General features: G+C 58.9%; 2 protein-coding genes across 6 annotated transcripts in view; one reads left to right on the plus strand and one right to left on the minus strand.

The window, feature by feature from the left end:
* On the plus strand, positions 1–11741 carry STXBP1 (syntaxin binding protein 1). Of its 2 annotated transcripts, XM_039719966.1 has the most exons (19): positions 1–50; positions 192–273; positions 987–1063; positions 1248–1326; positions 1442–1545; positions 2252–2400; positions 2863–2947; positions 3109–3239; positions 3807–3914; positions 4024–4084; positions 4614–4679; positions 4822–4902; positions 4994–5132; positions 5294–5403; positions 5513–5614; positions 6911–6996; positions 7820–7974; positions 8765–8888; positions 10035–11741. In XM_039719966.1, exons 1-18 carry the CDS (start codon positions 6–8, stop codon positions 8872–8874), a joined length of 1770 nt encoding a protein of 589 aa, XP_039575900.1. In that variant the 5' UTR covers positions 1–5; the 3' UTR covers positions 8875–8888; positions 10035–11741. The 2 variants fall into 2 exon arrangements, with proteins under 2 accessions (XP_039575900.1, XP_039575901.1); XM_039719967.1 differs by lacking the exon at positions 8765–8888.
* The window catches only part of AKNA (AT-hook transcription factor), a 17411-nt gene continuing 14018 nt past the window's right edge, over positions 10855–14247 (minus strand). For all 4 annotated transcript variants that reach the window (XM_039719964.1, XM_039719963.1, XM_039719960.1 and 1 more), the window contains exon 23: positions 10855–14087. The gene's annotated coding sequence lies outside the window, so the exon portion shown is untranslated. The remainder of the gene's footprint in view (positions 14088–14247) is intronic.

Here is a 14247-nt window from a genome sequence, read left to right on the forward strand (position 1 = left end):
AGATTATGCACGATGTGATCCGGAAAGTGAAGAAGAAGGGGGAATGGAAGGTGAGCACCAAACCCAGGGAGGGCCAGGAGGGGAGGAAGCAGGGAAAGGGGCAGGGTGGGGAAGGTCCTGCTGTGCCCCCAGCTCGTGGGGTGCTCACAGGGTGCTCGTGGGGTGCTCATGGGGTGCTCCCCTGTCCCCAGGTGCTGGTGGTGGACCAGCTGAGTATGCGCATGCTCTCGTCCTGCTGCAAGATGACCGACATCATGACAGAGGGCATAACCAGTGAGTTCCCCCTCCCTGCCTCCACATTCTCTGGGGGAAGGGCCAAATCTCCCTCTGCACCAGGACACCCACAAAAGCATCTCCAGGCTGGCACAGGGCAGTTGGCACAGCCCCCAGCCAGCCCCATCCCACTTGGGATGGAGCCACTCCGCTCCCATCGCCCAGGGATGGCTCCTGGTGCCAGGCTGGAGTTCCACAGGTGCCTCCTTGCCTGCTGGGGCTGGAGCAGCCAGAACACCTTGTCTCCTGGCAGTCCTTCAGTTCCAGGAGGGGATCAGATGTTGGTTTTTATCAGCCTGATAATTAAATGGCTCCTTGCAACACTTGGGAAGGAGGAGGAAATGCCAGGCTGGATCCTGGGAGGTGTTGGGGATAGTGGGGTTTTGTCTGGGACAGCAGAGCTCGGGTGAAGGGGGATGTGAGGACAAACCAAGGCAACAGGAGCAAAGACAGATCCCCTGGGACCTGGCCAGGTGCCCACACCCACAGCTCCAGCAGGGACCACGGGGCTGGGATGGGGTGGGCAGGGGTGCCCAGTCCTGGGTGGGCAGGGACGAGTGGCTGGGGGTGTGTGGGATGTGGAGGGGCTGCCATGGGGAATCCAGTGGCCGTGGGATATCCAGCCACCACGGGGTGTCCAGCAGCCCTGCCTGGCTGGGTGCCCTGCCCCAGCCCTCCCTGCCATGCTCCCTGATCCCTGTTCTCCCCCCAAGTTGTGGAAGACATCAACAAGCGCCGGGAGCCGCTGCCCAGCCTGGAGGCCGTGTACCTCATCACCCCCTCCGAGAAGGTGAGTGCCTGCAGGGCACAGGGACAGGGCCTGTGGCCACAGTGAGGTCTGGCACGGGCAGCTGTGCCCATGGGAAGCATCCTGGCTCCAGTGAGGCCAGCAGGGTGATGGGATGGAGGTGCAGAGCAGGAGGGAGGCTCACAGTGCCATCCTGCCCAGCCCAGCTGCTCCCTCTCCCTTCCAGTCCATCCACTCCCTCATCAATGACTTCAAGGATCCCCCCACCTCCAAGTACAGAGCTGCCCACGTCTTCTTCACTGACTGTGAGTACCCAGAGGGGGGCACAGTCACTGGAACGGTGGCAGCAGGTGGGAGGGATGGGGGATGAGGGATGAGGATGGAGAGGTGCTGAGCCTCCTCCTCCTCCTCCCCTCACAGCCTGTCCTGACGCCCTCTTCAATGAGCTGGTGAAATCCCGCGCCGCCAAGGTCATCAAAACCCTGACGGAGATCAACATTGCCTTCCTCCCCTCCGAGTCCCAGGTGAGCTGGGCTGGGGCAGGGCGTGGGGCAGCCAGGGGGCTGCAGGTCCCTCTGCAGCCCAAGGGTTTGTGTAAGAGCCGTGCAGCCCCAGCTGGCTCCTTGCTCTGCCTCCCTGTCTCCTTAGATGACTTCCCGGGCTGATCCCGCGGGGATTTAACGGGTGCTGTGCCTTGGCCCCGTGCCCACAGCTGTGCTGGCCAGCTCTGCCACCAGCCAAGGACACCAGGGAGCTGGCCCTGGGCCATCTGCCCCTGCAGGGGACAAAGGGACGAGGGGGCAGATGGTGCCAGACCTGCTGGGTGCCATTAACCATTCAGTGCTCAGCATTCCTAGGGAGTGACTCTTGGCATCTTCCTGTGGTTTTTACTGGGGCACAGCTGGGAGCAGTGTGTTCCTGCTTGGCCCCAGGTCTCTGTTTCCCTGCCTGGGAGCAAGTGACTGCTGAGGGCAGGGGTCTTCTGCCTCCTCTGCCCAGCTGGGAGGGACACATGGATAGGGATCCTACCATGGAGCTGGAGCTGGGGTCCTGGGAGCTGGAAATTCTGAGGGATGCCCTGAGCATGGTTGAGCTCCAGCTGCCTGGTCACAGGCTCAGTTGGGTCCATCTGGGCATGAATCTGCTTTCCAAACCCAGCTGGTAGGGTAGGGCAGCTCTCCTGCAGACAGGCATCCCTCCCCTCTGACCTCCCTGCCTCTGCACCCCCAGGTTTATTCCCTGGATTCAGCCGACTCCTTCCAAAGCTTTTACAGCCCACACAAGGCCCAGATGAAGAACCCGATCCTGGAGCGCCTGGCAGAGCAGATTGCCACGCTCTGTGCCACCCTGAAGGAGTACCCAGCCGTGCGGTACCGCGGGTAAGGCCAGCGTGGGCATCCAGGGGCATGGAAGGGGCCAGCGTGGGCATCCAGGGGCATGGATGGGGCTGGTGTGGGCATCCAGGGGCATGGAAGGGGCCAGCGTGGGCATCCAGGGGCATGGATAGGGCCAATGTGGGCATCCAGGGGCATGGAAGGGGCCAGCGTGGGCATCCAGGGGCATGGATGGGGCTGGTGTGCCCAGTGCTGGTCAGAGCGTGGGGTGGCCTGGACAGCCAGCCATGCTCAGTGTAAACAGGCTCAGACTTGATCTGGGGAGCTGAGGGGGTTGGGCTCCTGAAATCTTAAGTGGCACCAAGGCAAAGTGGAGCTGGTGGAGGAGAGGTGGGAGTGGGCAACAAAACCTGCTTGGGTCCCTGCTCTCCCGTGAGCCAAGGGAAGCCAACATCTCCTCCCCGTGCCGTGCCCTGTGGGGCTGAGCTGTCCCCCTGCCTCCCCCAGGGACTACAAGGACAATGCCATGCTGGCACAGCTCATCCAGGACAAGCTGGACGCCTACAAGGCCGATGACCCCACCATGGGTGAGGTGAGCGCTGCTGGCAGCCCGGGGAGGGTGCTGGGGCGATGCTGCACTCCTGCAGTCCTGCTTGAGCTCTGCCCTGGGGCAGACCCTGAGCGGGGACCCCAGAGCAGCTGTGGGGCAGAGGGAGCCCCAGTTCAGTGCTGATGGCTCTGCTGTGTCCGCAGGGTCCGGACAAGGCTCGCTCCCAGCTGCTCATCCTGGACCGTGGCTTTGACCCTGCGTCCCCGGTGCTGCACGAGCTGACCTTCCAGGCCATGAGCTACGACCTGCTGCCCATCGAGAACGATGTCTACAAGTGAGTGCAGTGCATCCCCTGCCCCCTGTGACAGCCCTGAGGCCAGTGCTAGAGCAGCAGCTGGGAGCTCAGCTTCCCTGCATCCACTGGGTTCTCCATCCACTGGTCCTCCATCCATTGGGTTCTCCATCCACTGGTCCTCCATCCATTGTGTCTTCCATCCATTGTGTCCTCCATCCATTGTGTCCTCCATCCATTGAATCCTGCATCCACTGAATCCTGCATCCATTGGGTTCTCCGTCCATTGGGTTCTCCATCCCTTGGGTTCTCCATCCATTGCATCCTCCACAAGGCCTCCACTGGGAGACACCACTGCTGCGCTCTGGCAGCCCTGGTGGGCAGGACAGGGACTAAAAGGTCTTTCCCAGCCTTCAGCCCTCAGCGCCTTCCCAATATTTAGGAGTCAAAAGGGTCCGAGAGGGGAAGAGGTCAATCCCAGTTGAAATCACTTTGCTGCTGGCACAGCCAGGAAGAGCCCTCGTGTCCCCACCTCCCTGAACCAGCAGTGGGGGGGCTGTGTGTGCCCTCAGCCCTGTCCCCCCTGTGACATCCCTCCCCTCACCCCAGGTACGAGACCAGTGGCATTGGTGAGGCCCGGATCAAGGAGGTTCTCCTGGACGAGGACGATGACCTGTGGGTCACCCTGCGCCACAAACACATCGCCGAGGTGTCCCAGTGAGTGGCCCTGGTTTGCTGCCTGGGTGGGACACTGGCGTGGCACTGCCACCCAGCCCGCTGTGAGGTTCCCTCCCCACTCACAGCTCTGCCCTCCTCCTCTCTCCAGGGAGGTGACCCGGTCCCTGAAGGAGTTTTCTTCCAGCAAGAGGATGAACACGGGTGACAAGGTGACCTGATGCATCCACCGAGCTCAGCCACGGCTGGCACGTGGTGGGGTCTCCTGGGGACACTGTGCCAAGGAAGAAGGGTGGTCAGGTTCCTGGCAGGGGGAGGTGGCTGTGGGGTGCCAGCCCTACACGTGGGGCTGGAAAATGGGGTGCTGTGGGAGAGCTCTGCACCCAGGGATCAGTCTGTCCTCAGCAGCTGCTCTGTCCCCGTTCCCTGGGTTGGTGGCAGTGAGGGGACCCTGGTGGCATTAGGCTGTAAAGGTGGCCAGGAGCTGAAAGGAGCATCTGAGCCCCAGCCAGGCACACGAGGCTCCCAGAAGATCCTCAGGGGGTTTCTCCCCACCACAGCCCAGTTTGCAGAGCTGCACACCCCTCCTGCCTCTCAGCTTTAGGGGAGGAGACCTGGCAGTGACACCAGGTGTCACCAAACCCCCACAGGGACCTCACGTGGGGACAGAAGTCCTTGGCAGGGTCATCCCCTCTCTGCTGGTGGCCTGAGGGTGAGTGACCATGTCCCCTTCCCTCACAGACCACCATGAGGGACCTGTCCCAGATGCTGAAGAAGATGCCACAGTACCAGAAGGAGCTCAGCAAGGTAAGGGGAGGGGACATTGTGTGTTCAGTGACTGAGCCCACCTGGGAGCAGGAGGTGGCAGCTCTCCCCTGGCCATGGGTCGTGGCACAGGGACCCTCAGTTGCTGCCAGCCCTGCAGAGGTGACCACTCTTGTGTCCCCAGTACTCGACCCACCTGCACCTGGCTGAGGACTGCATGAAGCACTACCAGGGCACTGTGGACAAGCTGTGCCGAGTTGAGCAGGTACCAGAGAGCTCCCCCCATTGCCACAGGAACACGGGGGGTGCACCCCACCCTCCCACACGGAGTGGTGGTGAGCACGTGTTCCCTGCAGGACCTGGCCATGGGCACTGATGCTGAAGGCGAGAAGATCAAGGACCCCATGAGGGCCATTGTGCCCATCCTGCTGGATGGCAATGTCAGCACCTATGACAAGATCCGCATCATCTTGCTCTACATCTTCCTGAAGAATGGTGAGGAGCACGCCTGGGCAGGGCTGTGGGCAGGCAGATCCAGGTTTGGCCAGGACAATCCAGCTCTGCCTCCCTGACCAGGCTGAGGGTCCTAAGGTGGCAGCAGAGGGGCTGTGTCCCCTCTGAGACATTCCTGAGAACAACCCCTGTTGCATTCCCAGGAATCACCGAGGAGAACCTGAACAAGCTGATCCAGCACGCTCAGATCCCGGCAGAGGACAGCGAGATCATCACCAACATGGCCCACCTCGGGGTGCCCATCATCACAGACGTGAGTGTGCTCCTCCCCTGCCCCTGCCCCTCTGCTGTGTCCCCCCGGGGTGGGCCGGGCTGTCCCTGGTGCTGCTGTGGCTCAGGGTGTCCCTGTGCTCTGTGCCCAGTCCACGCTGCGCCGCCGGAGCAAGCCGGAGCGCAAGGAGCGCATCAGCGAGCAGACCTACCAGCTGTCCCGGTGGACCCCGGTGATCAAGGACATCATGGAGGTGAGCCAGCAGCCAGGACAGGCCTGGGGGGCACAGCAGGGAGTCCCAGAGCCACCCGGGAAGGGACCTGCCCAGAGCTGGGTGCTCCCAGCCCAGACCCTGGCACATCTCTGATCGTGTGTCCTCCAGGCTGCTCCCTGCCTGGGCTTGCAGCACGGTTGGGATATTTTGGGAGGCTTTCCTGGCCCCAGGTAGGGTGTACAGAATCACAGAATGTGGTGAGTTGGAAGAGATACCAAGGAACATCAAATCCAGCCCCTGGCCCTGCACAGACCCCCGACAATCCCACCCTGTGGCTCCAGTTCTGCCAGGGAGGAGCACAGCCTGGGATTAGATCACTGCCTGGTGGGGGACAGGATCTCCACTTGCTGAAAAGGGATGGAAAACTCAACTGGTGCTGCATGAACTGAGAGAATCCGAGAACCACAGAATATCCTGAGCTGGAAGGGACTGAAAGGATCACCCAGCCCAGCCCCTGTCCAGACCCCCCAACAACCCCACCCTGGGCATCCCTGGCAGCGCTGGCCAAAGGCTCCTGGAGCTCTGGCAGCCTCGGGGCCGTGCCCATTCCCTGGGGAGCCTGGGCAGTGCCAGCACCCTCTGGGGGAAGAGCCTTGCCCTGAGCTCCAGCCTGAGCTGCCCTGGCCCAGCTCCAGCTGTTCCCTGGCTCCTGTCCCTGTTCCAGAGCAGAGATGGGAGCTGTTCCTTCTCTTTCCCTCCTGAGGAAGTTTCAGGCTGCCCTGAGGTCTCCCCTCAGTCTTCATGCCCCAAACCAGGCTTGCCCAGCATCCCTGGATGTGGTAACAACTTGGCTGGTTGTGTGTGTGCCACCATGGCCACCAAGGTTGGGTGGCCTTGTCAAAGCCTTGCCCATGTCCCAACAGAGCCAGGGGACAGGCATGGCTGTGTCTGTGTCCTCAGGAGCTCTGCACTGGGATAGCCCTGGCTCAGACCAGCAGAGCCACAGCTCCCTCAGTCCCAAAAGCACAGAGCTCAGGTTTTCCTTTGTCACAACCTCTCCACAGGGTGGCTTCACACCCAGGACACCCCTCAGCCTCACCCCCAGGACAGAGGGGCCTGCCCAGGCCAGCAGCACCTCAGCAAGGTGTCCCAGTGGCACTGACCCTGGGTGACACTGGCCCTGGCAGGGGGTGCCTCATGCTGGAACCTCCAGCTCAGCACCTGCTCCTGAGCTTCTCGGGGGGGAATCCTGGGCACAGCCTCCAGAGGGGCTGTAGGGCCTGGGGCTGTGCCTGGCTCCTCACTGACCCTGGGCCTGTGGCTGTCTGCCCTCAGGATGCCATCGATGACAAGCTGGACACCAAGCACTACCCGTACATCTCCACCCGCTCCTCCGCCTCCTTCAGCACCACTGCCGTCAGGTGGGTGCCCTCCTGCCCTGCCCGTGCCCTCCTGCTCACTGCCCATGCCCCCCTGGTCACTGTCAGCATCCATCCCACACAGCCCCAGGGGCTGCAGCCAGCAGCAGCTCTGGGAGCTGCTCGGAGGGCATTGTGCCTCAGTTTCCCCTCAAGCACTTCACGTCTGCATTCCTTTGAGGCACCCCAGGTCTCAGTTTCCCTCCAGACAGCCTGTGCCTCTGTATCCCTTGAGGAATCCCTTGTCTCAGTTTCCTTCAGGCACCTTGTGCCTCAGTCTCTCTTCAGGCACCCTGTATCTCCATTTTTCTTTAGGCATCCTGTGCTCCAGTTTCCCTGCAGATATCCTGTGTCTCCATTTTCCCTTAGCAGCCCTGTGCCTTCATTTCCTTTCAGGCATCCCATTCCTCAGTTTCCTGTGGGGTATCCCATTCCTCAGTTTCCCTCCAGACATCCTCTGCCTCCGTTTCCCTTTAGGAATCCCATGCCTCAGTTTCCCTTTGCCTCACCTTCCCTTCATACAGCCCATGCCTCCGTTTCTCCCATGGCATCCTGTGCCTCAGTTTCCCTCCAGACATCCCGTGCTTTTGTTCCTTTGTAGGAACCCCATGCCTCAGTTTCCCTTTAGGAATCCCATTCCTCATTTTCCCTTTGGACACCTGGTGCCTCAGTTCCCTCCAAGCATTCCGTGCCTCAGTTTCCCTCCCTATAACAGCAAGCAGCACTCGTGGCTGGAACACTGGACTTGCCCTGCTGTAACAGCAATGTCTGTGTGATTAAACTGAGATGTGGTGCCCGTCCTTCACCCTCCTCTTCCTCTCCTCAGTGCCCGCTACGGCCACTGGCACAAGAACAAGGCCCCCGGCGAGTACCGGAGCGGGCCCCGCCTCATCATCTTCATCCTGGGCGGGGTGAGCATGAACGAGATGCGCTGCGCCTACGAGGTGACACAAGCCAGCGGCAAGTGGGAGGTGCTAATAGGTGAGTGCTGGCCCCGGGGTGGCCCCTCCCGCTGGCTGCTCATCCCATGCTCCATCCCGCAAGTTCCCGGCTCCAGACGCCTGCGGGAGCTGGAACTCTGCGGAAAGGTTTTCTCTTGTCGCCCCTGTGTGTCCCCTCCTTCCCCATCTGGGTTGTGTCACTCCAAACATCCTCGTTTTTGCTTCCATTTTTTCACGTCTCCTGGCTGGTGTTGTCTGGGTGAGAGGGGAGGAGGTTTGGCAGCTCGGATTGCTCCTCGGTTTTGGGGTCATTACAGGAAGAAAAGTGCAAAATAAAGAGGGGTGCAAAGAGGAGCCAGGTTTTTCAGGGTCATGCACCAGGACGTGGTCAGGGCCAGCTCCCACCTCTGCTCCCAGGGGAGCTGTGGGTCAGGCACAGAGGACACAGTGGATGCTCTACCAGCAAGGAGCTGTTAGGTCTCTAAGATTCCTCTGGGAAGCACAGCTTGGATACACACCTTGAAGGACACAGGCAGGTGTCCTTCACCATCTGATCTGATGCCTGGTGGAGCCATCCCCAGCATCTCTTCTGCTCCTTGGGAGCAGCATCCCAGTCTCCATCACCTCCTGCTGGCTCAGCTGTGTCCCTGTCACCGGACACCCATCCCAGCTCCATCCTGCTGTCACCATCTCATCCCTCCAGGGTCCATCCCCTGCATGTGCCTCCGAAGCTCCACCTGCCTCCTTCCTCTTCCTCCCCCCAGAGGCAGCTGCTGGTGGCGGTGGGGGAGCCTCGGCGCAGCCGTCAGCCCCGCTCTGTTCTCCTGCAGGTTCTACTCACATTCTCACTCCCACCAAATTTCTCATGGACCTGAGGCACCCCGACTTCAGGGACTCCACTAGGGTATCATTTGAGGATCAGGCTCCAGCAATGGAGTGAGCCAAAGAAACCAAGTAAAGGCAGCTTACTAATGAAAAAGAAACTCTTCCTCCCTGAAGGGTTTTCTTTGATTCTTCTGTACCTCCTTTTTTTAATTGTTGTTTTGGGGTTTGTTGGGTTCTCCGATTAGAAAATGCTTGCGGTTCCTCCGAGCAGGTGGAAAAGCATCCGGCGTCGCTCCATCACCCCTGAGCCATGTCCCCTGGCCAGCTCCTTCATGCCATGAGCTCCCCCTCGCCAGGGCCAGAGGGGTCAGGGTCCTGCCTGCCCCATGGAGGGGTCAGGGTCTGCCCCACAGAGGCATCCCAGGCCCGGGCAGGGGGACAGAGCTCCCAAATTCTGCCCTGGGAGTGGCTGGAGTGGGGCTGAGGGAGAGGGGCAGCAGTGGAGACCCCAGCACTCATCCTGGTCCATCCCCATGGGCTGGGCACTGCTGGGACCCCCCAGCTCTGGGGTGCCCTGCGGCTGGAGTCACACTCAGCTCAGGTTTGCTCCTGGATAGGCAGGAACCTTGTGGCATTGCAGACCCCCAAACCCTGCCTTGGGGTTCAGCTCCTGCTGGTTTCACCAGTGAGTGCCACGCCAGCATGCCCTGTGTGCTGGTGCCTGCAGTGCCAGGGTGACTGTGGGGCTGAGCTGGTGTGGGCAGCATGGTGGGACCCCCACTGGCACCGTGCTGGGGGACCCCCAAGTGAGGGGCAGCCAAAAGCGAGAGCCTTTTGTTTTCCTTGTCCCATCCCACCCCTCCCGGCCACCTCTGTCCCCAGGATGCTCTGTGCAGGTTGGGGACCTGGGGAAGGTCCCTCCACGCCGGCTGTTCCCTGCATCCCCCATCCCTGCACCCAGCAGTGCCTCCTGCATCCTGCAGTGACCCCAGTGCCACAACCCCCTGCACCGGCACCTCCGGGCCCCTGCCTCATCCCGCCAGCTCCATCCCTCGCCTCCATTCCTCCTCTCGGTCCTTTTCCCGTTGTCCGTGCCCCCACAGACCCCCCCCACCCGTCCCCATAGACTGCATTTCCTCGCAAGCATTTCCAGCGGCGCGGGGCCGGCGCCGCCAGGTAAGGGGGACCCGGGACAGCGGGGCCGGGCCGGGACACGGCGGGGATCCCAAAGCCATCACTGATCCATCCCCTTGCACCCCTCCTCTGCTCCCACAGGGTCCACGCACATCCTCACCCCACAGAAACTGCTGGACACGCTGAAGAAACTCAATAAAACAGAGGAAGAGAGCAGCAGTTAAAAGGAAACGCTGTCACCACTCGATGCCGACCCACGTCCCCGCCGGGCGCCCGGCCCCGGGTGCCACCCTGCACCCTGTGGGCCCAGCTTCTCTCTTGTTCTTGTGTTGATCCTCCCTCTCCCCTCCCAGCGCCTCCCCCATCTCATTTTATCCACAGGGAGGGGATAACAGCCAAAAAAAAAAATAATATATATATATATATATTAAGAAAATGGATGCATTGTGTTTAAGAGAAAAAGGAAAAAAAAAAATCTATATATTTGTAGCTGCAGCTGTGGGAAGCGCCCAGGAGCTCATTGCTGAGTAACCATCTGCCCATTGCTAGTGAATATGGTGGGGAAAATGACAGAGAACCACATTTTTTGGGGGGAATGCTCCTCATTGGGGTCTTGTGTGGACGGGAGGACAGATGGACAGACACCCCACACCGCTCCAGCCACTGCTCAGGCGGGCACCAGGCTGGCACCACCATCTGTCCCATGGCTTTTGGGGCAGTGGGTGCTCCTGCCAGATGTGCACGCCACCATCTGGGTGGGACTTTGGGATGGGGGTGGTGTGGGAGTGCAGCCAGGACGCTTCACACCGTGGTAATTCCCATGTGAAAAGGGACCAAACCGGTCAAAACTGGGAGCTGCGGCTCATCTGCTTGCACAGCCCTGCTGCAGCCCCTCCTCTCCCTCTGGGAATTCCCTAAAAAACAAAATATATATATATAAAATAAAAAGCTATTTTATATATATATATATCTGTGCTATCTCTCCATGGATACCTCTCCATCCATCCCCATGGGAGCTCGGTGCCCGTGCCCAGCTCTGCTCGTGTCGTCCCGTGGTGAAGCGTTTCTGAGCGTGCCGTCACCTTGAGACCCCCCAAAACCCTCTGGGGCCCTCCCCAAAAACCCTCTGGGCCCTCCTCAAAAACCCTCTGGGGCCCCCCAAACCCTCCAGGCCCCCCCAAAACCCTCTGGACTCTGTGTATATTAATGACTGTGTCTTGTGACGTTCTTACGAGCTTGGTGTATAGTGATTTCCCCAAAACTCTGATTTTAGTTGGGTTTTTATTTGACGCCCCTGGATTGCCCCCTGTCCCTTGCCGTTAGATGCACTGCAATATTTTGGGGTCTATGGTTTTGTTCTGTTCCCCCTGAAGGCTGTGACCCCCCTTTTCCTACCCTAAAATTGCTCTTTCTTGCCTCGTTGGTGGTTAGCCCCCTCCTTTCCCTTCCCTTCCCGTCTGCTCCTTGCCCATAAAGTTAAATATATATTTTTAGGGCAAAGGCTGTATCATTGCACTGATATTTGTTGGTTCCCCTTTGGTCTCCCAGCCCGTTTCTGTTCCTCTTTGGTTTAGCAATGCAAATGCTTCAGGATCCTGTATGTTGGACATTATTATTATTATTATTATTTTTTCTGTTACAGTTATTTATATAAAAAATAATTTATCAAAAAGGAAAACGTAAAAAAAAAATAATCTAGTCTGTCTTGGAACTTGTTTACCTTGAAATTACTGGAATCTAAATGTTTGAAAGTGTTGAAGCACAAACATGTATCATCTCTGTATATCTGTTCTTCTGTACTAAAGCACTCGAGTGACTAAATAAAAGCGATCTCCATCCCTAGTGCAACTGGGGCTGTGCTCTGCTGCTCCCTCAGGGCCAGGAAAACAGGGAAAAGGCATGGGAAAATATTCCCTCCAACCCCAAGGGAGGGCTGCTGGTGTGGTGATGCCAAACCCCCCTCAGGAGTGGCTTTGGGAAGGAAAATCAGCACACGAGTCATCCAACTGCATTTATTTCCTTCAAAAATAGGTGATTTCTTTGTACAAAATACCAACCCAGTGGCTCTGCTGGGCGTTAAAAAATAGGGGATAAGGAAAAAAACCCCAACATTTGGTCCTGGCTACTGCATTTGGGATAATTACCCACACTTTCCACATGCTCCCATCGCACCCTGCCTGGGCTGGGGGAGTCACAGCTTCCAGCTTGGGGCACGGGCAAGAGCAGAGGCAACCAGAGACACATAAAACCTCTTTAAAATCCCCCAAACCTCTTTAAAATCCCCCCAACCTCTTTAAAATCCCCCAAACCCAGCCCTATCACCCCAAAAAAAGGAGGAGGAGACAGCCCCATTCCAAACCCCTCTGGGCTCATGTCAGGATCAGGCTCAGGGGGAGCTTGGAAGGCTCCAAGACCTGAGTCCCTCACTGATCCCCCCTCCAAACGTGGGTATTTGTACAACAAATAAAAGAAAAATAAATACATTTGACACTGGCACTTAGGTAAGTCCTACAGATAAACACAGGTTGAGGTGCTGGGGGTGGAACAGGGGTTTGGCTGGACCTATCCCTGGAAAAGCTGCCACAACCACATCCTTTTCCCTAAAAAATAGGAATTAACTCCTTAGAAACCCAGCTGGGAGGAGCAGGGGCTCCACAGACTCACACCTGCTTTGGTCTCAGCAGGTAACTTTTCGTCCACCAACCCAGCTTCCCTGAGGATCCCAGGGGAAAAACCTCAAATCCTTCATTTTATTTTCTGCCTGGATGATGCTGTGGGTGGCCACATCCAGGGATGACCAGAAAAAAACCCACAAATGCCCTAAGGGTTGGAATGTAACCAGAATATTTATATATATGCATCTATAGAAAGATATATCTATAGCATCAGATAGAGATCTGGACATACACAGATCTATTTATATCTGTCTCTCTAGATATAGTCATATAACTAAATATAGATATGCCTATATCTAGATATATCCATTTATAGATACACATATATCACAGATCATCAATCATCACTCCAAAGAGTGATTTAGCTGCTTACTAGCTAAAAAATTCACATAAAAAAACACCAAAAAAATAAATTTCCCCAGGGAGGATCCCGCTGGGTTCAAGTCCAAGGGCAGAGGGCACAGGGCACAGCCCCCTGAGGAGGCCTGGAAGCTGGGAAAGGGGTGGGATAGGGGATCCTGGGAATCCCAGGGAATTCTGCCCACACAGGCACAGAGGTAAACACAGCTGCCAAGGGGGCTCGACCCACACGAGGTCAGAGCACCCCCAGAAGTGCTCGGGGTGGGGTGGCCACCGGCCTGGGGGGACGCGGGGCCACCCCGCTGCTCCCAGGGAGGGTGCTGCAGAATGCTGGGGACTGCTGCCCAGCCTTCGCCCCTCCTGCAGCCTGGGGGGTCCTGGAGATGGACAGACAGAGGGACAGGCCATGCAGGGGCTGCAGGGAGAATGGGAGGGGGTGGGAGCCAGGGCAGGAGCCCCTGGAGGCACCTCCAGCCCTGCTGACTCCAGGTTTGTCATGGAGCACACAGTGAGGGACACTGAGGGTCCATCCCCTCTCCTGGGGGCACAGAGGGTCTGGAGGGGCCGGCAGGGCCCTGCTGGCCCCAGGTGTGGCAGGGAGGGTGCAGTGCAGGGACACTGAGGGTCCATCCCCTCTCCTGGCAGCACAGAGGGTCTCTAGGTACCTCTGGCCCTGCTGCCCCAGGTTTGTCATGGAGCACACAGTGAAGGACACTGAGGGTCATCCCCTCTCCTGGTGGCACAGAGGGTCTCTAGGTACCTCTGGCCCTGCTGCCCCAGGTTTGTCATGGAGCATGCAGTGCAGGGATACTGAGGGTCCGTCCCCTCTCCTGGGGGCATGGAGGGTCTGGAGGGGCCAGCGGGGCCCTGCTGCCCCAGGTTTGTCATGGAGCATGCAGTGCAGGGATACTGAGGGTCCGTCCCCTCTCCTGGGGGCATGGAGGGTCTGGAGGGGCCAGTGGGGCCCTGGTGCCCCAGGTTTGTCATGGAGCATGCAGTGCAGGGATACTGAGGGTCCGTCCCCTCTCCTAGTGGCACAGAAGGTCTGTAGGTACCTCTGTCCCTGCTGGCCATAGGTTTGTCATGGAGCACACAGTGAGGGACACTGAGGGTCTGTCCCCGCTCCTGGCACACGGGGCCTGCAGGGGCCGGCGGGGCCCTCAGAAGAGGCAGGAGCCGCGCAGGCCCCGCGGCCGGCCCAGCTCCGCGTGTCCCCTCTCCTGGTGGCACAGAGGGTGTGGAGGTGCCTCTTTCCCTGCTGGCCATAGGTTTGTCATGGAGCACACAGTGAGGGACACTGAGGGTCCGTCCCGCTCCTG

This window comes from Passer montanus, unplaced genomic scaffold, assembly GCF_014805655.1.
Source record: "Passer montanus isolate IOZ18808 unplaced genomic scaffold, ASM1480565v1 scaffold43, whole genome shotgun sequence".
Classification (NCBI taxonomy): domain Eukaryota; kingdom Metazoa; phylum Chordata; class Aves; order Passeriformes; family Passeridae; genus Passer; species Passer montanus.